Raw genomic sequence first — 24,464 nt, forward strand, 5'->3', positions numbered from 1 at the left:
CTCTGTCTGCACGTGTTTGGGGGGAGTTGCTAGATTCCCCCAATTCCTCTGTCCTGTGGCGCCATCTTGGGAGCAGGGTACAAGTGATCTGACTGAGGAAAGGTCGAGAAGGTTCCTCGGAGAGGGCTTTCCACAGAGGGGGACTGCCTCTGACGGGGGCTCTCTGCGGGGAGAAGCACGCAGTCGTTCGTCGGCTCCATGTGGCTCGAAAGGCCCCAATTCTCAGTCATTCATTTCCTGACAACAGCACTCGTGAAAGCGCCAAGGTTCCACACTTCCGGCCGCGAGTCTGAAGAGCTCTTCCGAGGAACGGAGACGCTCTTTCGAGGAACAGCTCTTTCGAGGTGACGCCCTCTCGTCACCATTCTCCAGCCGTTTTGTGACGCCGCTTCAGGCACTCCGCGACCCGACCCTCCCCACGCCAACCCCCGCCCGGGACCCGGGCCGCGCGCCCGAGCTGTGCGCGTGCGCAGACCGCCCGCGCGGCCGCGCTGCGCAGGCGCCCTGGCCATTTCCGGGATCTGTCAGCCGCTCCCTCTGGGCCTCGGTCCTCCGCCCGCGCCCGCCGGAGCCTGTTCGCGTCGACTGACCAGAGTCCGCGAATTCTCCGCTCCGAGCCCGTCCGGACTGCCCCGACCCCAGGTAAGGGGCAACTGGGGCGAGCTTCTGGCTCTGTCGGCGTCTGCGGCCCCGGACTGGCCTCCGCGGGGGCGGGGAGGCGGGGGCGTAGGCCGCGGGGCTCGAGGCCGAGGGGCGGGCCGGGTCTCCCTGCCCGGCCTCCTGAGGGGGCGGGGATGCCTGTTCTCCGTGGGGCCCGCCGAACCCCTGGGATCCCCTTGAGAGATCGCATCTCCCAAGATCTGCGAGCTCCAAGCCTCCTTCACTGCCAGAACTAACGAATCCTCCTGCGCTTCCATTGCCCTGTTTGCACCTCTTGTGGGCGTTCATCACAATTTGCGGAATTGTGGTGAATGGGAGCCCCTCCCCCGATCGAGCGTCACGAGGGCCCGTTCATTTCTCTCTTTAGCATCTAGAATAGGTCCCTGCACGCAGTCGTCGCGCGTGGGATGTCTAGGGCAGCCCTCAAGCCTTCAGCTGCTGGGGGACCCTCCCGAACTCGAGAAAAACCCTTCCCGGAGTTCTTTAAGATTCCCCCGCTCCGAGGCCTCCTTCCCTTGAGCTAGAATGGCACATCCTCGCTCCTCCTCGCTCCTTGTCTGTATGGAACCTCTTAGATGGCACTTGCGCGTTCCCACCCTCCCGTGGGACTGCCCCACTACAGTCCCGGCACCGCCACTCGGTTGGGGGACCCTGGGAAGATTGCTTTTCCGAGTCCCTGCTTCCTCATCTAAAGAAAGAAGATTTTTAGGGCTTTTCTGAGGATCGAGTGAGTTTGTTTGCATAAATTGCTTAGAAGAGTTCCTGGCCCGGAGAAGGTGCTCAATCAGTGTTAGCTATTATTACTGCTTCTGAGCATCCTACATCTATTCTCTCTTCCCTTCCTCTCCTACACCCCTTCCCCCAGACTTCGAGGACCAGAAAAGTGTCAGATTTATTTGTGTTTCTGGCTCCCACCCGGTACTTACTGTACACTGCTTAGATCTTTGATTATAAAGCCATCTGTTCTCATACTGCAGTTTTGGAACCTGAAGGAAAGGCTAACCTACTTTTTTCTACCTCCACTCGTTGCCTAAATGACCTGAATTATCCTACTTCTGACCTCATTTGTCAGTTTTATCTGCCCTTTTGTTTTGACCTAGGCCCTGGGTTCTTCGGGTATCTTAAAAAAAAGAAAAGAAAAACAAAGGACAATCCAACAGTCAGGAAGGTGTTTTTGCCCTATGGCTGCTTCCTACCAAGGTGACTCTGTTGACATCACCATTAAAGGAAGGGATCATCTTGGAAAATGAAAACTCCTGCTTGGAGGGAGAGTGGCAGGATTTTGATCTAGTTAGCTAATCCTAGGCTGAGACAAATTCTGCATAAAGAAGTTTAAGATGGTCTGCTGGTGAGGCTGGCGCCTGGAGTTGGAATCTGTCTCTGGACGTGGTGGAGGGTGTGGTGACCTTGTTGGAGCACCTGGTACTGGTTGTGTAATGAGAGCAATTAGAAACTGGGTGAATCACAGTCTTGAAAACTGACCCTGAGCAGGGAACTGGAATTCCCACTGTACAAATACCTGCCAGCACCAGGGCCAAGAATTTAAAGCATATGTAGATGTTTCCATGTTCGGAGGATACCAACTGGTGTGTGCTTCTGGGGATAGTTCAGAAGCCTTGGGTCAAAGGAAGAAAGAGCACTAACTTACAGAGCATCTGTTTGGGGCTAGGCTTTGTGCTACATGCTTTCACTGTTATCTCATTTAATCCTCCCGCCAACAGCCTCGGGATGTCAGTGGTAGGTCCGTTTTACAGATGAAAAAATGAGATTTAGAGAGATTGAGTGACCTGCCGAGAGTCTCATAGGTAGTATGTGTCCAAGTCAGGTTTCATACCCAGGTCCCCCTGGCTTCAGAGCCCACAGCTCGCCAAACATCAGAATGACTGTACTCAAAGTGACAGGTAAAGAAAGGAGTTGGGGGCGGGCGTCTTCCTGGGATCATACTGTGCTATAAATCGTTCTCTCTGTCAGTGCTGGACAATAAAAGTTCATCAATAGAAGCTTGTTAAATTTAACGTCACCACCTTTTTGTCTGTCCGTTTTTGTCTTCTCTACCCCTCATTAAGACAGAGGTTTTCAGATTTCACTTAAATATTAGTCACAGCTTAGAACTTATAATTATCACCCTCCATGACAGAAGACATCTTTTCTTGGTGCAGGATTTAAGCTGCTATTATACTTCTGCTTTCACTGAGTTTGATGAATACAGGCTGTGTTTACTGGGTGCCTTATAAATTTGACTAACGTGAGTGTTGTTTTGGCCCACAGACTCAAAATAGCCGCATGATTATAGAACAAGTATAGGTCTGAGTCTTTGTCCAAATATGGAACTTGAATGACATAACGAAATTAGAAAGGCAGTTTTAGAAGTAATTATGCCGTTGTGTAAATATTTACCTCTTTTGAAGGCTTTGCTGCATTGCTTATAAAACTGAGCTAAAAATGCAAAAGCCTTTGTCCGCAGCTCATGAAATGTGTGCTTTGATGGCATGTAGATATTCACATTACATTATTAATTTGCAGGCTAATTTTGTTTCACTTTGCAAATGAGCCTATAAAATGTGTTTTTCGAACTAAATTGCTTTTAATTAGGGAGATATCTGTGACACATGTTTTGTTGAGTAACTATGAGTAAAACCTGTTGTAGGAGGTAAGCATCTGAAATCAGAGATAAAGAGGATTATGCAGTGAGCATCTGGAAGTTCCTTTTTTTCTGAGGAATATTAGCCCTAAGCTAACATCTGCTGCCAGTCCTCCTCTTTTTACTGAGGAAGACTGGCCCTGAGATAACATCTGTGCCCAACTTCCTCTACTTTTTTTATATGTGGGACGCCTGCCACAGCATGGCTTGACAGGCGGTGCATAGATGCGCATACGGGATCCGAACCAGCGAACGCCCGGGCCACTGAAGCAGAACGTGTGAACTTAACTGCTGGGCCACCAGGCCGGCCCCCTGGAAGTTTATTTTTTAAAAAACAAATTAAGCAGTCTCATTTAAATTCCTGTAAAACATTTTTTAAATTTCCAATTAGAGGTCTTTTCTTTATTTTTGAGTTGCAATTTGCGTTCTGGAACATGTAAAAGTAAAAAATTAATGACGTAAGTATCTTCACTCTTAGAATAGAATGTGAAACACTGACATTTCTCTGCTAGTTGCAGATATCAGATGTTTTATTTAAGGGTGCACTTATCTCTTTTGACCTTTGGGTTCCTTTACGACAATTAGCAGAGACATTTCTTTTGCTTTCCGTTGAGATTGATTTCTGCTTTGTCTGCTGAACTGGTTCCCAACTTTCTGGTGGCCCTTCCATTCGTTTCCTGCTTGCATCAGGACTCCTGTCTCACGTTTCAGTCTCCACCCTAGGTTAATGTGACTTGTGCTTAAGTGTATTGAAATTTCAGAGTGTTGGTAGAGCCCCTCTTAGAAATGGTAAAAGGGGGGGCGGAGGAGCAGGGGAGGCTGGCTGCTTTTTTGAAAAAATGTCTCCTATTTCAGGTAGTGATTGCTTCTTCAATGGATCTAGGTTTGGCTGAGACAGAGAATTTTATATGATTTTTAATTTAATGATGTTTCACAGATTCCTGCTTTTCATTTAGTTACGATACAAAGTTTAAAGAGTGATACAACAAACATCTGCATATTCTGCCTAGATGCACCAGTTGTTAACATTTTGCCACATTTACTCTCTATCTGCTTGTTCCAAAAGATTGAAAATAAGTTACAGAAGACATGATGACACTTCACCCCTAAACACTTCATCATATTTATGTCCTAAGTGCTAGGACATTCTCCTACCTAACAGCAAACAACTGCCATAGTTAAGAAATTGAAAATAATTCCTTACTGTCATGTAGTAGGTAGTCCAAATTTAACTTTTACCTATTGTACACAGTACATCTTTTATGGCTATTTTAAAAATGTCGATTCCAATCAAGCTTCATTGATCAGATTTGGTTTTCATAGCTCTTTCGATCTAGAACAGTCCCCCCAGCTCCATTTGCCTTTTTTGAATAGTCTAGGCCAATTGTTGTATAGAATGGGACACGTTCTGGTTTTAACTAGTTTATTTCCCCTTGTGTTATTTAACTAATTCCACCCTTTATTTCCTGTAAACTGGAAATTAGGTCTGGATGTTGATTAGATTTAGAGTAAATACGTTTGGCATAAATACTTCGTAGGTAGCTTGGCCATATTACCAGGTTTCTCCCGGGTAGTCTTATGACCTATTGTCACAGCGTGATTATTAATAGCGCCCCTTTTTGTTCTCTTAAAAGTGTTCTGGTCTGGAGGATTAATCATGTGCTCACTATTTATAAGTGATCACGTGCACTTCGTGTTGCTTCCCCTCAGAGGCCCATCAGATTAGATTGTTCCACTATTTATAATACTGAGTTCGATCACTTGGTTGAGGTGGAGACGTAGTTTTTTATTGGAAAGGCACGTTTTTCCCATTGTAATTAGTACGTAATCTGTGGGATGATAATTTGAGGCTGTGTGAATATCCTTTACCCCAACAATCTTTAACCCATCGTTTTAGTGTCCCTTGATGAGCCTTGACAGAATAAATTATACCTTGGTGGTTACAATGATAGTTGTATTTAAATGATTAAGTTTTAACATTGAAATTGATTCTTTTTTAATGGGACAATAATGTTTTTGTTTATCCCCAAACATTTCAGGATTCCTCAGACAACTTAAATAGTGGTTGCTTGCCATTTTAAATGCTTTTTTCTGTTGCTCCTTGCAGCTTTCTGTCCTTTGAAAACACTAAGAATAATGTCCCTGCATCAGTTTTTACTAGAGCCGATCACCTGTCATGCCTGGAACAGGGATCGCACCCGTAAGTACACTGTTAACTTTGCTCCTTTATTTTGGTACCTTGGATACTTTGAGATTTAGGGACCTTTAGGGATCGCGCATTTCAGTGTCACATGTGAAAAAGACGTAGACTTAGAAGGGAACTCAGTCAGTCCTTTGGTTTACAGCTAGACAAACTGAGGCCTCGATCACTGGAAGGACTTTCCACTGGTTACACCAAGATGATGTCAGAGCCAGTTGCTAACACCCAAGGCTTCTGGCACTCTGTCCACGTCTTTTTCCACAGTACCTCTTGGAGGACAGTTTGTATCAGAGAGATCTGTCATTGTCCTAAGAACCCAGTGTCTGGGGTGGTTTCACAATAACATCACACTCATCCAGCACTTACTAAGAATGCTAGGACCTAGAAATAACCTGTTGACAGAGACATATGGTTTACTCCGGAGGTACCGAGAGCAGTATGAGCTAGTAATTTTTTTTTTTTAAGATTGGCACTTGAGCTAACAACTGTTGCCAATCTTTTTTTTTTCTTCTTCTTTCTTCTTCTCCCAAAACTCCCAGGTACGTGGTTGTATATTGTAATTGTCAGTGCCTCTGGCTGTGCTAGGTGGGACGCCACCTCAGCATGGCCTGATGAGCAGTGCGATGTCCACGCCCAGGATCTGAGCCGGTGAAACCCTGGGCCGCTGAAACCCTGGGCCGCTGAAGCGGAGTGCACGAACTTAACTACTCGGCCACGGGGCGGCCCCTGAACTAGTATTTACTATGTTATTTATAATAAGCTTAAGTTTCTAGTTTTCCAGCTCCAGCAAACTAGAAAAGGGTGGAGAAGACTCTCAGAAATAGGCACAAGGGGGCTGGCCCCAAGGCCCAGTGGGTAAGTTCCTGTGCTCCGCTGCGGCAGCCCAGGGTTTCACCAGTTTGAATCCTGGGCGCCAACATGACACCACTCGTCAGGCCACATTGAGGCGGCATCCCACATGCCACAACTAGAAGGACCCACAACTGAAAATACACAACTATGTACTGGGGGGCTTTGGGAGAAAAAGGAAAAAATGAAATCTTTAAAAAAGAAAAATAGGTACAGTACAGCAAGCAAAACGTCAGATAATATGACAAGGAGGAAGCAAAAAAAAATCTAAAAACAGAGACAGAAGTGTAGTATCATGCCCATGCGTTATTTTAAAAAGTTAAATTATATTCATTATCTTTTTTTAAATAACAGCTGTATTGAGATATAATTCACATAACGTAAAATTCACCTTTTTAAATTATACAAGTCAGTGGTGGTTAGAATGTTCAGTTATGCAACAATCACCACTATGTAGTTTGAATATTTTCATTACTCAAAAGGAACCCTCTATACTCATTAGTAGTCACTCCCAATTTTCCTCAAAACTTCCAGTCCTGGGCAGCTACTAATCTACTTTCTATCTCCATGGATTTGCTTATTCTGGACATTTTGTCTAAATGGAATCATACGATACCTATGAGGCTTTTTGCTTCTGGCCTCTTTCACTGAGCATGTTTTAGGGTTCATCCATATTGTAACATGTGTTAGTACTTTATCCCTTTTTATGGTTGAATAATATTGTATATACACACCACATTTTGTTTATTCATCAGATAGTGGACATTTGGGTTGTTTCCACTTTATGGCTATTGTGCATAATGCTGCTATGAACATTCACATATAAGTTTTCATGTGGACATATGTTTTTGATTCTCTTGAGTACATAGGTAGGAGTTGAATTGCTGGGTCATATGGTAACCGTGTTGAACATTTTGAGGAACTACCACACTGTTTTCCAAAGTGGCCACACCATTTTACATTCTCACCAGCAGTATGTGAGGGTTCTAGTACTTCTCCACATCCTTGTCAACACTTGTTATTGTCTGTCTGTTTAATAATAGCCCTATACCCACTATATCCTAGTGCGTATAAAGTAGTGTCTATTTTTAGTTTTGGTTTGTATTTCCCAGATGATTAATGATGTGGAAGATCTTTTCATGTGCTTATTGTCTATTTGTCTGTCTTCTTTGGAGAAATGTCTATTCAGATCCTTTGCCCATTTTTTAAATTGGGTTGTTTGTCTTTTTATTGTTGAGTTATAAGAGTTCTTTATATATTCTGGATACAAGTCACTTGTCAGATATATGATTTATAAAATCTTTTTCCATTCTGTGGGTTGTCTTTTCGTTTTCTTGATGGTGTCTTTTGAAGCACAACAGATTTTAATTTTGGAGAAGTTGAATTTTATCTTTTTTTTCTTTTTTTGCTTTATCTTTTCTTAGATAAAGAAACCATTGCCTAATTCAGGGTCACAAAGATGTATACCTATATTTCCTTAGAAGAGTCATACTTTTAGCTCTTATATTTAGGTCTTGGATCCATTGTGTTAATTTTGTATATGGTGTGAGGTAGGGGCCCAGCTTCATCCTTTTGCATGTGAATATCTGTTGTCCCAGTATCATTTGTTGAATACTATTCTCTCCCTGTTGAATTATCTTGGCACCCTTGTCAATAATCAGTTGACTGTCAATGTGGAGTTTTATTGGACTTTCAATTCTATTCCATTGATCTTTATGTTTATCCTAGTGCCAGGACCACACTGTTGATTACTGTAGCTCTGTACGTTTTGAAATTGGGAGTGTGAGAACTTTGTAGTTCTTTCTCATGCTTGTTTTGGCTCTTCTGGGTCCTTTGCATTCCTACATGAATTTTAGGATCAACTTATTAATTTCTGCAAAGAAACCAGTAGGATTTTGATATGGATTGCTTTGAATCTGTAGATTCACTATCTTTTTTAAAGCAGTTCAGACATAATTCACTCATTTTTAAATAAATCTTTGGTATATAAACAGTACACTCCAGGTTATTGTTGGATGAAGTGAAGACCTATATATGAGCCCCTGTCTTGGGTATTTGAAAATACGTAACTTGGCAGGATAGTGAATCTAGAGCTTCTGTTTTGTGGTTGTCTCTCAGAGTTTCGTAGCTGAGTTTCCTGTATCTTCTGTCTCCATTTTTCCATCTAACAATAGGTTTTTGGAGTATTTCCAGTTATTTTTAATAGAAATCCAGGGCTGGCCCCATGGCCGAATGGTTGGGTTTGTACGCTCCACTTCAGTGGCCCAGGGTTTTCCCAGTTCGGATCCTGGGCGCACACACGGCACTACTCATCAAACCATGCTGAGGCGGCATCCCACATGCCACAATCAGAAGGACCCACAACTAAAAATATACAGCTATATACTGGGGGGCTTTGGGGAGAAAAAGGAAAAATAAAATCTTAAAAAAAAAAGAAATCCAAGTTATCATTGTCCACATTTAAACTACTTGATAAACTCAATATAGTCAGATTTTTTGTTATGCCACATATAATTTGAAATCTGTAACATTTTCCAGGTTATAATTTGGGTTTAGCTTTTGAAATCCCTATATACATCTTAGAAATTTAGAGAAATATATAACTAGTTTCCAGAAAAGCACCTAAAGTCTTAGGATTTTAGCACTAGATAATTATCTAGTTCCACAGTTTCATCTGTAAAACAGATAAAGCTTCCCTAAGGAGGGGAGAAAAGGTGATATATAATAGATGGGGGAACGTTAAATGACTGACCTAAAGTTTGGGTCATAGATCCCAATTTTAATTTTAAGAAATCACTGTTTTTTTAAAACTAGAAAAAAAAATCAATGTAAGTTCAAAAAAATCCATTATATATAGTTTTAATATTTCAGATTTGTCCAAGAGATTTCTCTTGAAAACAATTTTATTTTGTGATTTATATTGGTTTTGTTCTAAAGGAAAACTTAAATATAATTTATTAGCAGAATCAAGCTTTTTTAATAAACTAGTGGTTCCAACCTGAGTCCATGAAAGCTTATATGCTATTTTCAGCGTTTCAGAAAGTCTAACAGAAATTAAATATTTATCGCTAATACTGTTGTACAGGTGAACTAAAATGTTGAATATCTTTGCTATGGGCTAAAATTGTGTCAGCTAAGTATAGTAACATTGTTATTTCTTGCTGGTTAGAATCTTTAAGTGACAGTTGTATATGTCTCTGATAAAATGAATTTTTAAATTTAGTTTTTCTACAAAACATTCAAAAATATGAAGTCCAGGGCCCGGCCCCGTGGCCGAGTGGTTAAGTTTGTGCACTCCGCTTCTGGGGCCCAGGATTTTGCCTGTTGGAATCCTGGGCGCGGACGCGGGACTGCTTATCAAGCCACACTGAGGCGGCATCCCATGTGCCACAGCTAGAAGAACCCACAACTAAAAAGACACAACTATGTACCAGGGGGCTTTGGGAGAAAAAGGAAAAATAAAATATTTTTTAAAAAATAACTAAATAATAAAAATATGGAGTCCAAATAGGTAAAAATAATGGAAGGAATTCTTCAGGGGTAGATATTGGGAATGCTTTTTTGGAAACAGCTTTCCTATTCCTTCCTTGAGTCTGTTTTTAAAATGCCAGCTGTAACATATCCCCTTTTTTGGTGACAGTTTCAAGTTCAGATGTTCACTGTTGACTTTCTCCTTCAGAGATTGCCCTTAGCCCCAATAATCACGAAGTGCACATCTATAAGAAGAACGGGAGCCAGTGGGTGAAAGCTCATGAACTCAAGGAGCACAACGGACACATCACAGGTAAGGGGAGACCACCGTGAGCTTCTGTTGTACTGACACATGTGCACTCTTCTGTTTAAACAAAGAGCTCGACACAGTAAGTCTGCCATAATGTTTAAAGTTGTGCAGCATTGGGCCGGCCCGGTGGCACAGCAGTTAAGTTCGCACGTTCTGCTTCTCGGCGGCCCAGGGTTCGCTGGTTCGGATCCTGGGTGCGGACATGGCACCGTTTTGCAAAAAGGCATGCTGTGGTAGGCGTCCCTTGTATATGGTGGAGGAAGATGGGCATGGATGTTAGCTCAGGGCTGGTCTTCCTCAGCAAAAAGAGGAGGATTGGCAGTAGTTAGCTCAGGGCTAATCTTCCTCAAAAACAAAAGTTGTGCAGCACTGACTGAGTTTTCTTTAGAAAATTTGAGGAAACGTCATAATAGTGATCTCAATTTGTAAGTGCTTCCTTTAGCCCCACTGGTGCACGGCACTCTGCTAGTGTCATGAAAAGCGCTGACCCTACTCTGAGGACTGAAGAGCTTAAATTAGGAGATGAGACGTGAAAGCGAAAACTAGACAGCGTGGCAGCTGTGTGAAAATGTAAGCCAGACTGCGTTCCCAGGTGCTGAGGGAACGCAGTGTCTTCCACAAGTTTCCTGCATGTTGTTTTTGGGGCAAGGAAGACATTCCAAAATACTGAAAAGAGCAAACGGTAATATAACGCACGTCAATATTCCCACCACGCAGAATTAACTATCTTTACCTGTGCCGGAAAACTTAGGAAAGAAAGACTTACTAATAAGGAATATTATTCCAGATAATGGTAGAGTCCCCTCTTGCCACCAATCCCATTCCTCTCCTGCAGTCTGTAATTTGGTATGACATTGTCCCAATCCATTTTTAATACTTTTTCCTACCTGTCTATACATTCGTAAGCAATCTTTAGCACTACTGTATTGGCTAGTATTTTTAAATGTTACATAAATGGCATCGTATTGTGCATCTCTTGCAGCTTGCTTTGGCATTCCACGTTGTTTCTGCGCTCTATCTATGTTTGTGTATCTAGATCAAGTTTATTCCTTTTAACCGCTGTTTAGCATTTCAGACCTCATTTATTCACTCTTTCCTCCACTGAAGGGCATTTAGGTTGTTTCCAGTTTTTCCTTATTACATTCAAGTGCTAAGTCAAGCGTCCCTCTGCAGATCTCCTTGTTCACGTGTGAATGTTTGTCTGTGGCAGAGTTGTCACAGCACAGGGGTCTGTCCCTCTTCACCTTTGCGAGGCATCATCGGATTGCCTGTGTAAGAGTGCTTACTTTCTCACATCCCGTGCGTACTCGATATGGTCGCACTGTCTAATGAGTGAAAGATGGTGTCTCTATAAGTTGCGTTTTCCTGATTAATAGGAAGGTTGAGTATATTTTCAGATGTTTATATGCCATCTGATTTCTTTTTTGTGACTTTACTGTTCATAACTCCTGACCATTTTTCTATTGAGTTTTTGTCTTTTTCTTGTTGACTTGTAGAAGACGGGATCTTAAAGCATTGGCTCTGTGGCAGATTCCTGAGTGTACATTAACTTTCATCTTTGACAAAAAGTATCAGTGAGTAGATGGATAGAGGGGGCAAGCACAGCAGCGCTAAGTTTTATGAAGCAAGTGTCAAATAAAGGAGGAGGAGGAGTCAGAGGTAAAAACGGAGAATTTTTGCAGTGGTTTTCAGAATTTAGTAAACCAAATTCTGATCCAAATTTCCAAAGAATGTATGGCTTTGTTCTTAAGTCATGTCTGGCTATTTTTAAAAAGCACATGTTCACTTACTGCTTTGTTCAGAAAGAAGTCTTGTTCTTTGATCCTTCCTAGTAGAGTTTTCTCATCCTGTTTTCTGGCAGACTTGACTCAACTGCTTGCTTTCAACAGTTTGGCCAAGCACATTAAAGCTGGTTCTCTGTAGCTTTTCAGTTACGCATTTCTCACTGCAGTCTTGAGTTTCCCCTCTCCTCTCAATGACATTTGCACTTAAGTGGGCAGCAAAGGGACTGATAGGGATTGTTTGTTTAATTAGGACCCTGGAATTTTGCCTCTAATCCCCTAACATTCTGATTAACTTAAAGATATCCTTCCCCCAAAACAGAGAAAAACTGCGCATGTTTTGACCTTCTGCGCCCCAGCGAAAACCCAGGACCATCCCTTCTGGCTTTGACTGGTGATTTGTATGTGATGCTAGTGAGTGCTGGGAGCCGACTGACTGGATTACCGAACCAGCACCAAAAACATAATTTCTATTTTTGTCACTATTGCTTTCCCATGACCTTATTTCTATTAGTTTTGGCCTATTTTCTTGAAGTCCCTTTGCCAGTGGCTTTGTGGCCTAAAAATAAGAATGCTCATATTTTAAATGGGAATTTTAGCATTAGGAAATACTTGTAAATGACAAAGGGCTAAGATGAAAGACCAAAGAAATAGCAAAAAAAAACAAAAAGTGAAATATTTAGTTATGTCCTTTTTCTCCCCTGCTTCTCTTTTGGAATCCTTTGAACTTGGGCCTGTTTTCTGTCCAAATGCTCAAATGACATTTTTTTTAGATCTGAAAAAACTGTTGTTGGAAAAATCTAAATATAACTCTGTGGCAGGAGACCAAGGATCAAACATATTTTCTCAGAAGGATAGTAACTACAGGAAAAAAACTATCTTCTGAAGCTTTCTAGAAGAAAAGACTAATCAATCAGTACTACAGAGAAAAAGAGTATTGCAAACATCAAAGGGATAGCAGAGTTCTGGTGTTGTTTTCTGTAAGTTTATTCTTTTGTGTTAAATGTTTGATCACTGTCTCTTTTGAAAAAAACATTTTACTGTGGACAGTTTTAAACAGATGACAAAAACAGAATAGTGTAATGCGCCCCTATGTACCCATCACCCAGATTCAACAGTTATCAACTCACAGACAGTCCTGTCCTTTTCAACTCACCTTCCCTCTTGCTGTTCTATTTTAAAGCACATCCCAGATGCATCATTTCATGTTTGAGTTGGTATCTCTAAAAGATGAGGACTCTTCAGTAAAAACGAATACTCTAGTCTCTTCTAATTGGGATCCTACCAAGGTACACACGTGGTTGTGATTGATCTCTCTCTTAAATCTTTTTGTTTTCTTTTGTTTATAGGTTCCCTTTCTTCCCTCTTTTAAGCCTTTGCAATTTATTTGTTGAGAAAATTGAGAAATCAAGTCCTTTGTTTTCCAGAGCCCGGATTTTACTGACTGCGAGCCCATGGTGCTTTACGTATTCCTCTGCCCTCTGTGTTTCCTCTAATTGCTAGTTGAAGTTAGGTGGTGGGTGGTTCTTTCATGAAGGAGGCACAGAATGTCTCGTCGTCTTTCTTTCTGTGATGTTAGCATCTGTCGATGATTGGTGCCGTCTCCTTTCATTTAGTAGTGGCTGCAACATGGTGATATTCTAAATCTACTATTTCTTCTCTGTTAGCGGGAATACATTTATAAAAGAGTCAATTACCTTCATTACTGCTGGGTTACCCTGAGACATAATTAGTACAGGAAAGATAGGATAGATGCTCGATTCCCCTCCTTTTCCTTTAAAGTCATCTGATGGCAGAAAAACTGAAAAAAAGAATATTTGCCTCTCACTGAAGGTTTTTTAACAAGTGTGTCTTTTTAAAAAAGTTTTAGGTTAATGTCATCTAAAATCGTTTGAGGCTCTAACTGTGGTTTACAACTCCCATATTCAAGTGAAAGATGTAGCTATAGAAGTAAGCTTAGAACTATAAAACCAAGCAGAAGGCAGTTCCTTGCATATTTCTTAGAGAGTAAGGAGCTATTGATTGTTATTTATTTACTTTTTTGGTGAGGAAGATTGTCTGTGAGCTAACATCTGTGCCAGTCTTCCTCTGTTTTGTATGTGGGACACCACTACAGCGTGTAGTGAGTGGTATGTATGTCCTCACCCAAGGCCCAAACCTGCGAACCCTGGGCCACCAAAGCGGAGTGCACGAACTTAACCACTACGCCACTGGGCGAGCCCCTGATTTTGTTTTTTTTAAGCACCTCATGCTTAATAAGCACCTCACAAATTTTTGTAAAACATATATGTGTTTAATTAGAGTGATGGTCATTTGGAATAAAGGGTGAAATTTGAGATTGTCAGAATCTTTACAAAATCACTGAGCTTTCTCTTTACAAGGCAGTGTTCTGGATGTTAGAGGATACGTTAGTTTTCTGTTGCTGTGTAACAAATACTACAAACTTAGCAGCTTAAATTAAAGCACATTTATTATCTCACAGTTTCTGTGGGTCAAGAGTCTGGACATAGCTTATCTGGGACCTCTGCTTAGGGTCTCCCAAGCTGTTAGAAATGTAGGTGTCAGCCAGAGGAGGGTTCTCATCAGAGGCTCGGCCAGAGAAGGATCTGCCTCCAAGCTTCCTCAGGTTGTTGGTGGTAGAATTCACTTCCTTGCAGTTGTAAGATTTGTGGCGATTTGCTTCGTCAGAGCCAGCAATGGAGAAAGGGCGTGAGAATCTCTAGCAGGCGGGGCTCTGCACTCTGATGTAGTAATCTTGTACACTAATCACCCACATCTCATCACTTTCCAGCATTCCATTGGTTAGAAGTGAGTCACAAGTCCTGCCCACACCCAAAGGGGCGGGGTCACCCCAAGGGATGGGGTCACACAAAGGCATGGGTGCCAGCAGATGGGATCATGGGGACGACCCTAGGGTCTGCCCACCACAGTAGTTTCAAATACTTGCTTCCTCTTTTCAAGAAGTTTGTAACCAAGTTAGTCATAAAAATAAGAATATTTTGCATCACACTTCTGGGAATTTATCATAGATAATTTAACCAGAGCAAAAATGTATGTGCCTGAATGTTTATTCCAATTTTATCTGTTTTAACAAATGATTGGAAACTAACAAACTATTCAACAGTGGGGTGTTTTGGGAAATTATTATGAGAAGATCAATGTTCTAAAATAAAGTATAACCACTACTAATTTATAAAAAGCGGGATAATATCATTTTGGGGGAGGAAAGTATGTGGAGATAAAGAACAGGGGCAGGGGCCAGCCTGCTGGTCTAGTGGTTAAGTTTAGCACTCTCTGCTTTCTGGGCCCAGATTCGGTTCCCAGGTGCAGATTTATACCAACTCATTAGCAGCCCAGCTGTGGCAATGACCCACATACAAAATAGAGGAAGATTGGTGACAGATGTTACCTCAGGGCGAGTCTTCCGTAGTAAAAAAAAAAAAAAAAAAAAAATTGAGCGGACTGTTCATGTAGGTGAATGAATGAATAACTCTTCATACTATAAAGTCACTGTGCCTTATGACTGGAGACTCTGAATTTATGTTCACTTTACTTTTTCCATACAAATATTAAGAATGCTAATTATTACTTTTTAGGGGGATATTTGTAATAAAAACTTAGTAGTAGTACTTCTATACTTTCATTGTGAAATTGCAGAAAATATCTCATCAATAACTATAAAATGACTCAGTCATAACAAATTTTACCCTAGGTGTATAACAAACTGACCTTGACTTTGGGATCCTTCACAGAGGTGTCAAATAAGTAAAAGTCTGGTCAAATAAGAAAAATAAGCCTGGGGCTGGCCCCGTGGCTGATTGGTTGAGTTCACACGCTCAGCTGCAGGCGGCCCAGTGTTTCGTTGGTTCGAATCCTGGGCACGGACATGGCACTGCTCATCAAACCACGCTGAGGCAGCGTCCCACATGCCACAACTAGAAGGACCCACAACGAAGAATATACAACTATGTACCGGGGGGCTTTGGGGAGAAAAAGGAAAAAAATAAAATCTTAAAAAAAAATAAATAAATAAGCCTTACATTCAGATGCAAATTTAGGTCTCTTCCTGTTGAGGTGCAAAGATGCTCAAGGACTCTTTGATAGAACCTACATCATATCGAAAAGGTGTTTAGGTTCGTTTAAATGACAGTGACCTTTAGAAGAATATATAATGAATCTCAATTTATATTTTCCCCTCTATGTATTGAAGATTATTTTTATTTACACTGTATGTTGTTTTTATTTGGATGCCATATAGCAGACTTTCAGTTAATATCATGGAATGAGTCTATTAATGACTGGTATTAATGAATGAAGTTACTTTCAGACCAAAACAAAAAATTCTAATAGAGAAGAAAAAGATAATGGATCTTCAGGCCAGATATCTTCAGAAACCTGTGAGTGGGTAGAAAGAATGCCGTGTTTAGTTTTGTAACCTCTGCAATTATAAAACTGCATTATAACATAGCTCTGTTCTACCTGGCCTCATAGAGGATCCTGAGTTACGGGAACTTTGCAGAGAAACATCCTTGCTTTTGTGTGTGAGGTGGTGACCAGGACCATAGATGGGGGAAGGATGGGGCAGGGAGGAAGGTACCAGGCCCATATCTGGCGCCGCCTTGCCAGTACCCACCTGCCTGTGCCATGTCAGTGTCATTGGCCAAGCAAAGCAGATGACACCATGTCTTACCTATTACAGGCATCGACTGGGCTCCCAAGAGCGACCGCATTGTCACTTGCGGGGCAGACCGCAATGCCTATGTCTGGAGTCAGAAAGATGGTGTCTGGAAGCCAACCCTGGTGATCCTGCGAATTAATCGTGCAGCCACGTTTGTCAAGTGGTCCCCGCTAGAGAACAAATTTGCTGTAGGAAGTGGAGCGCGGCTCATTTCTGTTTGTTACTTCGAGTCTGAAAATGACTGGTGAGCAACATCTGAATATTTTTTATTTCTTTCTATAGAACTGTACGTTTAGACCGCTGTGTCGTTGGTGTCTTGAGGCACTAGGTGAAGCCTTAAATATAACTTCAGGTTTTTCCTCAGCTGGACCTTTTTTCCCCTCTGAAATTCTCCATTTTCTCTGATTGAGCATTTTTCCTTCTTAGGTGCACCTTAAGTCAAATCCCACCTCTTTCTCATGTTAATGTCATGCTGTGGCTTCCATGTACTGATCTCCTTACTTGTTTGTTGTTAAGATACTGCTGCTCTTCTCACGCTGTACTGTCCAAATTGCTGTTTTCTCCCTCTGATAGATAAATTCTAAACTCAAAGATTCTTGGTGCCCTGAGGAACATTTTTTTTTCTCTCTTTAACTATCAACTAGGATTCTTACAGATAACAGTGTTCTCCTTTCTTTAAAGTTTGTTTGCTAAGCAAATCTGTCTTGAGATAATTATTTTACTTGTTTAAACCACTGAAGTATAAACTGACCAGAATCTTGGAAATATAATCAGACTGTTGTACTTTTTTTTTTTTTATAAATCACGAGTAGCTGAGCCAGTCAAAATACAGAGATTTGTTTTTATGCATAATGTAGTTGAACTACTCCTTCCTGCTTGCTTTGATAAGAAAATGACTCTGCTCTACCTGGCATGCATTCAGAAAGGGTGGGAAATACCTTTCAACATAGAGCTGTCATTCAGTATGAAACGGGCAGTGTTTGTATTTGCACTAAAAATAGCAGAGTACACATTACTCTTTGTGTTGGTGTTACTGTTTGCTTTCTGCTAAAATAGTGAAAGGAAGAGATTATCATATTGCATTTTGTAATTTAGTAAAACTGCAGAAATTTTGATTCTGTGAAACAAAAGTCTCTGAATTTGCAACAAGATTGATTTATGAATTTAAGATATGCATTTTTCTTTCAAGCATGCATAGAATAAATAAGGCTATCAGAATGTTGCCTGCTAAAAATCACTTGGAGTCTTGCTGTTAGGAATAGATGAGAAGCAACTTTTCTTCCTAGGTAAGCTTCAACCTTAGCAATTGTTCAGATTTTTATTCGTTGAAACATGGTCTCAAATATAGGTAAATTGGGCTTTACTGTAGTACAAGGTACTGTCTTTTGAACAAGCTGTATGTTCAGGGGAGTTTCTCATTGGTACGATGCGCATACTTTAAAACAACGTCTGAAAAGCCTTTAGTTTTAAATGACTGCATTATAAAACAAGTTATAATATTGTCTGCTTTTCACAATGAAATTTTTCAGATAAGTTCTTAAGAAAAAGATTCTATAGAAGAGTAATAATTTAGCATTCAAGGAAAGGCATCTGGCTTGACATTAAGTCCCTCAACTTTTGAACAGCAGAACGTGTCTGGTTTTTAAGCAGCAGTTCAGGGGCAGAAATTTAGTTAGTTCAGCCAGAATAATGACTGACGTTAGACGGAAGTAAACTTTGGAGTGGAGCAGAGACCTGCCTAGAGGCCAGTCCCTAACAAGAGGTTCTGCTAAGTTCTCGGTGAAAAAAAATTGATGAAAAAAGAATTTGCAGCTTCACGGAGACTTAGCTATCTTACAACCTGAACTTAACCCAAAAAGAAGTAACAAATCACTGAATATTTGTAATGCAAATTCAAGTAATTTCAAACCTCAATTTTTGTTTCAGCGGTTAAAGTCACACATAAGCTGAAACTCCATGGGGCAGTACCAGAGTTAATCCATGAATATACTTACTAATGAGGGTCCCCTGGTAGCGGGGAAAGTTCGGAACCAGCTGCCCTCGTGGGAGAGTCAAAGCCTGTCTTTCAGGGACCCTTTGTGGCTCTCCTTCCTCTCTTCCTTTAGAAAGGCATCTTCTCCCTGGCAGGAGGCCTGGTAGCCACAAACCGTGTCTGGATGTCTTCACCTGACACACATTCTTGGGTCATTTGGGGACTGTTGCTTGATGTGTGGGTAGACTAAAATGGGTTTTCTCCTTTTGTAGGTGGGTAAGCAAGCACATTAAAAAGCCAATTCGCTCCACGGTCCTCAGCTTGGATTGGCATCCCAACAATGTCTTGCTGGCAGCAGGATCCTGTGATTTCAAATGCAGGTGGGAACAAATGAGAATTGGCAGGCAGACTCGAGCTGTTTGTTGTTCATCTTTCAACAAACATTTTTAAAGTTCCTTTTCTTTGCAAGGTACTGTGCTAGACACCGTGAGGGACTCTGAGATGAAAGGAGCTTGTGATCTAGAAAAGGAGCTAAAGCAGGTGCATAAATCACTGAGGTAGAAAGAAATGGACTCGGAGGTGCGGTAGGAGGGAGATGCAAGGGCGGGCCCCCGGAAGTTTTCCTCAGGCAGAACGTCCATGGTTGGGAGTGAAAGGATAGTGTTCTCGGGCTGGCCCAGTGGCACAACGGTTAATTAAGTTCGCACGTGCCACTTTGGGGGCCCAGGCTTCTCAGGGTCAGATCCTGAGTGCAGACCTACGAACCGCTCATCAAGCCATGCTGTGGCAGGCGTCCCACATATAAAGTAGAAGAAGATGGGCACGGATGTTAGCTCAGGGCCAGTCCTCCTCAGCAAAAAGAGGAGGATTGGCGGCAGATGTTAGCTCAGGGCTAATCGTCCTCAAAAAAAACAAAAGAAAGAAAGTATAGTGTTCTCCCACCTCAGCCCCAACTACAGTATTGTCATTTCGTGACCCAGGCAGCAGACTCGGCAAATTCCAGAGCGAAACTAAGATTAACAACACATAGCTGAACAGTGCACTGCTGAGCTCTTATTGTACTGTTCCTTTCCACTTAAAGCTTTTTATTTGTCATTAGCATGAGGCTAGAAGAAACACAGCCACTTTGCTCAGAGCTTTAAGGATCATACCGTGTAATTTGCTTCTTAAAGTTGTTCTTTATCAAGAAGGCTTTTTTTCCCTTAGCCAAAAAAAAAGCAAGTAAATGTTACTTGATGTTGACTGCGTGGTGGGTTGGGAGATGGGACACATCTTTCTTTAGTAGATTATGTGGAGAATTTCCAAAAAACCTGGATAGTGCTTTATATCCAAAAACATCTGAGGATTTTTTGTGTTTTGGGTTGATTTTTTTTTTTTAAGATATGTGTGAGAGTGGAGGTATAGTAGTGTCAAGGCACTTTTTAGAAAAAGATTGGTTCTTCTCAGTAACAACCAATGCAACAGTAAAGATACATAGACATTCCCTAGATTTGTTTCATATTCAGGAGTTTCGTTGTTTGTGATGTGTTATCCGCAGTCATTCTCGCTCCCTTAGAAGGAGGACTAAGTGGTACTGATCCATACCACCTGGATTATCAGGCTGTGTCTAAAAATCTGGTTGTGAAAATAGGTTGCAATTCTTTTGTTAATGTTGATTTCCACGTAGACTGCTTTGACTTGTGGTCCCGTGGGTCCGGGTCTGTTCCATTCACACTCTCGAGTTGGCAGCTGAGAGCCCTCTGTTCTTTCCTGGCCTCTCATGGCTAAAGCAGTAGCCATCGTGGTGGTGATCGAAAACACAGATTCTGAGGTCACGTCACCTAACTGACAGACAGCTCACTGTGCCGTTAGTCTCTCCAGTGCCCTGCCTCTTCAGAGCTGCTGCCACCATTGTCATTTTGGGGGGAAATATCCCAGGTCATTTAGCGAGTCTTTGGGTTCAGAAGTTTTCGAAGAGAAGCTGTACAAAGTAAAAATAGCATTGGAGGGCAAAAGGGACTAAAAGAATAGATTCCCAGCTGGTTTTTTTTTTTATCACTTCTGCTTCCTATCTTTTGGTCAAAACATCCTCACATACAGCTTCATGGAATTAGAGAGACTAATGACACGAGGCTGTAAAGGCCCCTCCTTCATCTCCGACTATACCTGCCACAAAGGCTGGACAGTGGCCCTGAGAGCTGAGGCCAGCTCTCCTTCTGACAGCACCAGGGAGAGCCTGCCCCCTCTCTCGCTGACCTCCCTTCACTTTCTCTTTGGAGGTCCCTGTCCATCTTTAAATGGATTAATACCATTGGTTTATTGTCGGGGGGGCGAATGGTTTACTCTCTCCTAAACGCTGTGCTCATTTAGCAGAGTCTGTCGTGGGCCAGGGAAGAGTGGGGACACCCAGACCCTCCCCTAGAATGTGCACACCAGGAGGGAAGGGCTTTTGTGTTCGTTGCTTCTAGAACCGCACGTCACAGCAGTGCCTGACACATCATCGGCGCTCTGTGAATGTCTGCTCGTTGAGTATGGATTTGCCAAACCTGGGGTGGCCTGCAGGCAGCCCTTAGAACCATTCTGTGTCTTAAGAAGTTTATGCGTCTGAACTTGTCCTTCGTGTTTTGCTTTTTATGAGTCAATCTCTTTGCGTTTTGGGATACCTTACAGCAGCTACCTGTGGCCTATTTCTATATACGTATATTTTTATTTACTTTTTCCTTCTCTCCCTGCCCCTTAAACCGCAGAGTGTTTTCTGCCTACATTAAAGAAGTAGATGAAAAGCCAGCCAGTACCCCCTGGGGCAGCAAGATGCCTTTTGGTCAGCTGATGTCAGAGTTTGGTGGCAGTGGCACTGGTGGCTGGGTGCACGGGGTCAGCTTTTCCGCCAGTGGGAGCCGCCTGGCCTGGGTCAGCCACGACAGCACCGTGTCCGTTGCTGATGCCTCCAAAAGCGTCCAGTGAGTATTTGCCTTTGTTTGAGTTTCGGACTGGGATCTCTCAGCAGCTGGCCGGAGACTCTTCTTCCCTGGGTGGAAGTGCAGGGTGTGAGCGTGAAAGGCCATCCCAGAACTGCCAGGCAGCCTTTAAAGTCACAAACACACTTAGATTGTCCATCTGGGGAAATTTTAAAGAGTTAGGTCTCACTTCCATAAACACTCCTTAATGGGAGTACTGAGAGTGAGTCCTCTGAAGGACCCTCCTGGTTTGATAAGAGTTTCTGCAAATGGCCAGTTTAGTCCGCTGCTGTGAATTCCTTACAACACGTAGATGTCATCCACCAGCCTCAAGTTAGATAGAAGAAATGTTCTTACTCTGTGTAGTCCGTGAACAATGACTCCATTAATTTGGAATTTCATTCAGTAATACTCAAACCCTTGATGCCAGCTCCTCTGGTGTGTGCCGGAAGAACTCGAATTGCGATGACTCAGTCGTGAGTGAGGTGCCTGCTCAGCCTTAAGGAGAGCGTGGGCATCTTGTCAGCCCTCACAACTCGTACTTGCTCCTCCCGTGCTGGAGGGAGAGAGGAGGTGGTTGGAACCCTCTTCCTCTTGTGAGTCTGTGTTCTTTGCTGGTGAATCCTTTCCACTGGCAGCTAAAGGGAACCCACCTTTAAAGCTTTCCTGACTTGTCGACCTGTTTGCCGAGAACTGGTCACATCAGGTGACTGACTCTACTGTGCAGTGACATTTCAGAGAGGGTAATTTTTTCTGAACTGGATTGAATTTTTTTTTAAACTTTGTTTTTTTAAAACATCCTCCCCCCATTATAAATGGTGTAGTCTTCCAGGAAATTTTTATACATATATGGGCACACACACACATATATATATATATATTTTTAGCACACGTGGGATTGTGCTGTACATTTTGTGGAGTAGTTTGCTTTTTGTCATTCTTAATGTTTTGATACCGTAATTTGATTTATTTATGATTTGTTGTAATGCATAATAAGCTCTTAGTGTGTGCTTTTTACAAGCCCCTGTCTATCCTCATATTGATTTATTTGGATTTTCCAGTCCTGCAAGTCAGATTACATTCTCCACTCTTCTCCTCAAACATAAATATTTCATCTAGTAAGAGCCGCATGTGCCACAGTAAGGCCTTACGATGAGGTGTTAGGACCTTAATCTAATACCAGGAGTATTGGCAAGGGGCAAGGCGGGTGGAGGGCCAGTCTTCTGAGACATAGTTAGTTTTCAAAATGCATCATCTTTAATATGAAGGTATATGGTCCTAATTCATCAGCAGATGTGTTTGCCTGCCATATCTTTGTAACCTCTTGGCCAGGCGCTGGAGCAGATGACTACTGAGTATACGTGTATTTGTAAACACAAACCCAGCCTCTTTGCATGTGAGCCCCTGGCTGGCTAAGACTGCTGCTTGTTCAGTGGTAACCCCAGCTCATAACCCACTGCCTGGTGGAGGAGAAGAATAGGCTCCCATAAATATTTGTGGTCCCAGCCCTCTGGGGCCCACAGTGAGCGCAGGTGAGGAGAGGATGGCAGACTAAGATGTTCAATCCTGAGTGCCAGTGACAGTAAGAACTCCAGGAGGTCAGAGAAAGGAGAAGCCACTTTAGGCTGGAGTGGTCCAGGAAAGCTTCGTGGAGGCGATGAATTAGAGCTGAGCTTCAAAGACTAGGGTGCACGTTGGATGAGCGAGAGGAGCTGAGACGGCGTGTGGCTGAAGGGGTGTGGGAGCAAAGTCAGAGACAGGAAAAGCAAGGGCTTGCTGGGGACCAGTTTGTCGTGAGTTGAGGAGGGGGGCTCCGAAGGGAGTGGAGCACCGGCCAGAGAGAGCCGAAGGCCTCCGTTTCTGTAGGTTGTCTCAGGGCCGTCTCCCGCTGGAGGTTCCTGAAAGTCTGGGCCTTGGGGCTCGTTTTAAACATAGTGTGTGTTTGTACTGCCGAAGCCCCTGTGAGAATGGGGCCTTTGTCGTCTTCTGTGTGGGTAAAGAAGCTGCGTGGTCCGTTTCATCTCGGTTTAACAAGTGTTCTTGTGTTCAGGGTCTCCACTCTAAAGACGGAGTTCCTGCCCCTCCTGAGTGTATCATTTGTCTCGGAGAATAGCGTTGTAGCTGCTGTAAGTATTTCTCTTCATTTTTCCTTGTAGTGCACCGTGTTTAATTCTCCAGAACAGGAACAATGCGTGCTCTGTGACTGTGCCCGAATACAAAGTAGAGCAGCCTTTTAGAAGAGCCGGCTGGCCTTTAATAGTCAGACGTGCTTGTGGTGGGGAACGTTCTGCTGTGGGCTTGCTGGGTGGGCCGCGTGCCCTCCAGGGGCTGACTGATGTCTTGTTGCAGGGCCATGACTGCTGCCCAATGCTCTTTAACTACGATGACCGTGGCTGCTTGACCTTCGTCTCCAAGCTAGACATTCCAAAACAGAGCATCCAGCGCAACATGTCTGCCATGGAGCGCTTCCGCAACATGGACAAGAGGGCCACCACTGAGGACCGCAATACAGCCTTGGAGACGCTGCACCAGAACAGCATCACGTAGGTGCCCCCCAGCCCCCGGGGCCCCCTGGGCTGGGTCTGACTCCCTGGACGCCGCCTGTAGCCAGCGCCCATCTGTAGACAGATGTTTCGGTAACCAGGCTGCCCTTCTTCCTGTCTCTTTCTTGATTGGCTCCCATGAAAGTTCTGTGAACTACCCCAGACATCCCTTCAGGAACGAGAGCAGCGAGAAGTCTGTAGCTTCCCAACTGCAGGTTCTTACTTTCAGCTTGTGAGAGAGCGAACCACCCCCACCTAGTCGTTCTGTCCTTCAAGGTCCAGGTGGTACAAGGTGTCGCTCGTGAGGAGCGCAGATCCTACTGCGAACTTGTGAGCTGGGCTGGCCTACAGCCTCTTCCCCGGCTTTGCCTCCTCAAAAACGTGATTGAGGGGCTGGCCCCGTGGCCGAGTGGTTAAGTTCTC

At 43.0% G+C, this 24,464-nt stretch overlaps 1 protein-coding gene across 1 annotated transcript in view; it reads left to right on the top strand.

The window, feature by feature from the left end:
- Window positions 1–484: 484 nt before the first annotated feature.
- ARPC1A (actin related protein 2/3 complex subunit 1A) overlaps window positions 485–24,464 on the top strand; it is a 28,185-nt gene continuing 4,205 nt past the window's right edge. The window contains exons 1-8 of the mRNA XM_046666872.1: window positions 485–642; window positions 5,409–5,501; window positions 10,030–10,134; window positions 16,612–16,834; window positions 18,835–18,942; window positions 21,289–21,501; window positions 23,549–23,624; window positions 23,848–24,041. Of these exons, the coding sequence (XP_046522828.1) occupies window positions 5,438–5,501; window positions 10,030–10,134; window positions 16,612–16,834; window positions 18,835–18,942; window positions 21,289–21,501; window positions 23,549–23,624; window positions 23,848–24,041 (983 nt within the window). The 5' untranslated portion in view covers window positions 485–642; window positions 5,409–5,437. The remainder of the gene's footprint in view (window positions 643–5,408; window positions 5,502–10,029; window positions 10,135–16,611; window positions 16,835–18,834; window positions 18,943–21,288; window positions 21,502–23,548; window positions 23,625–23,847; window positions 24,042–24,464) is intronic.

Source organism: Equus quagga, chromosome 7 (assembly GCF_021613505.1).
Source record: "Equus quagga isolate Etosha38 chromosome 7, UCLA_HA_Equagga_1.0, whole genome shotgun sequence".
NCBI classification, from domain to species: domain Eukaryota; kingdom Metazoa; phylum Chordata; class Mammalia; order Perissodactyla; family Equidae; genus Equus; species Equus quagga.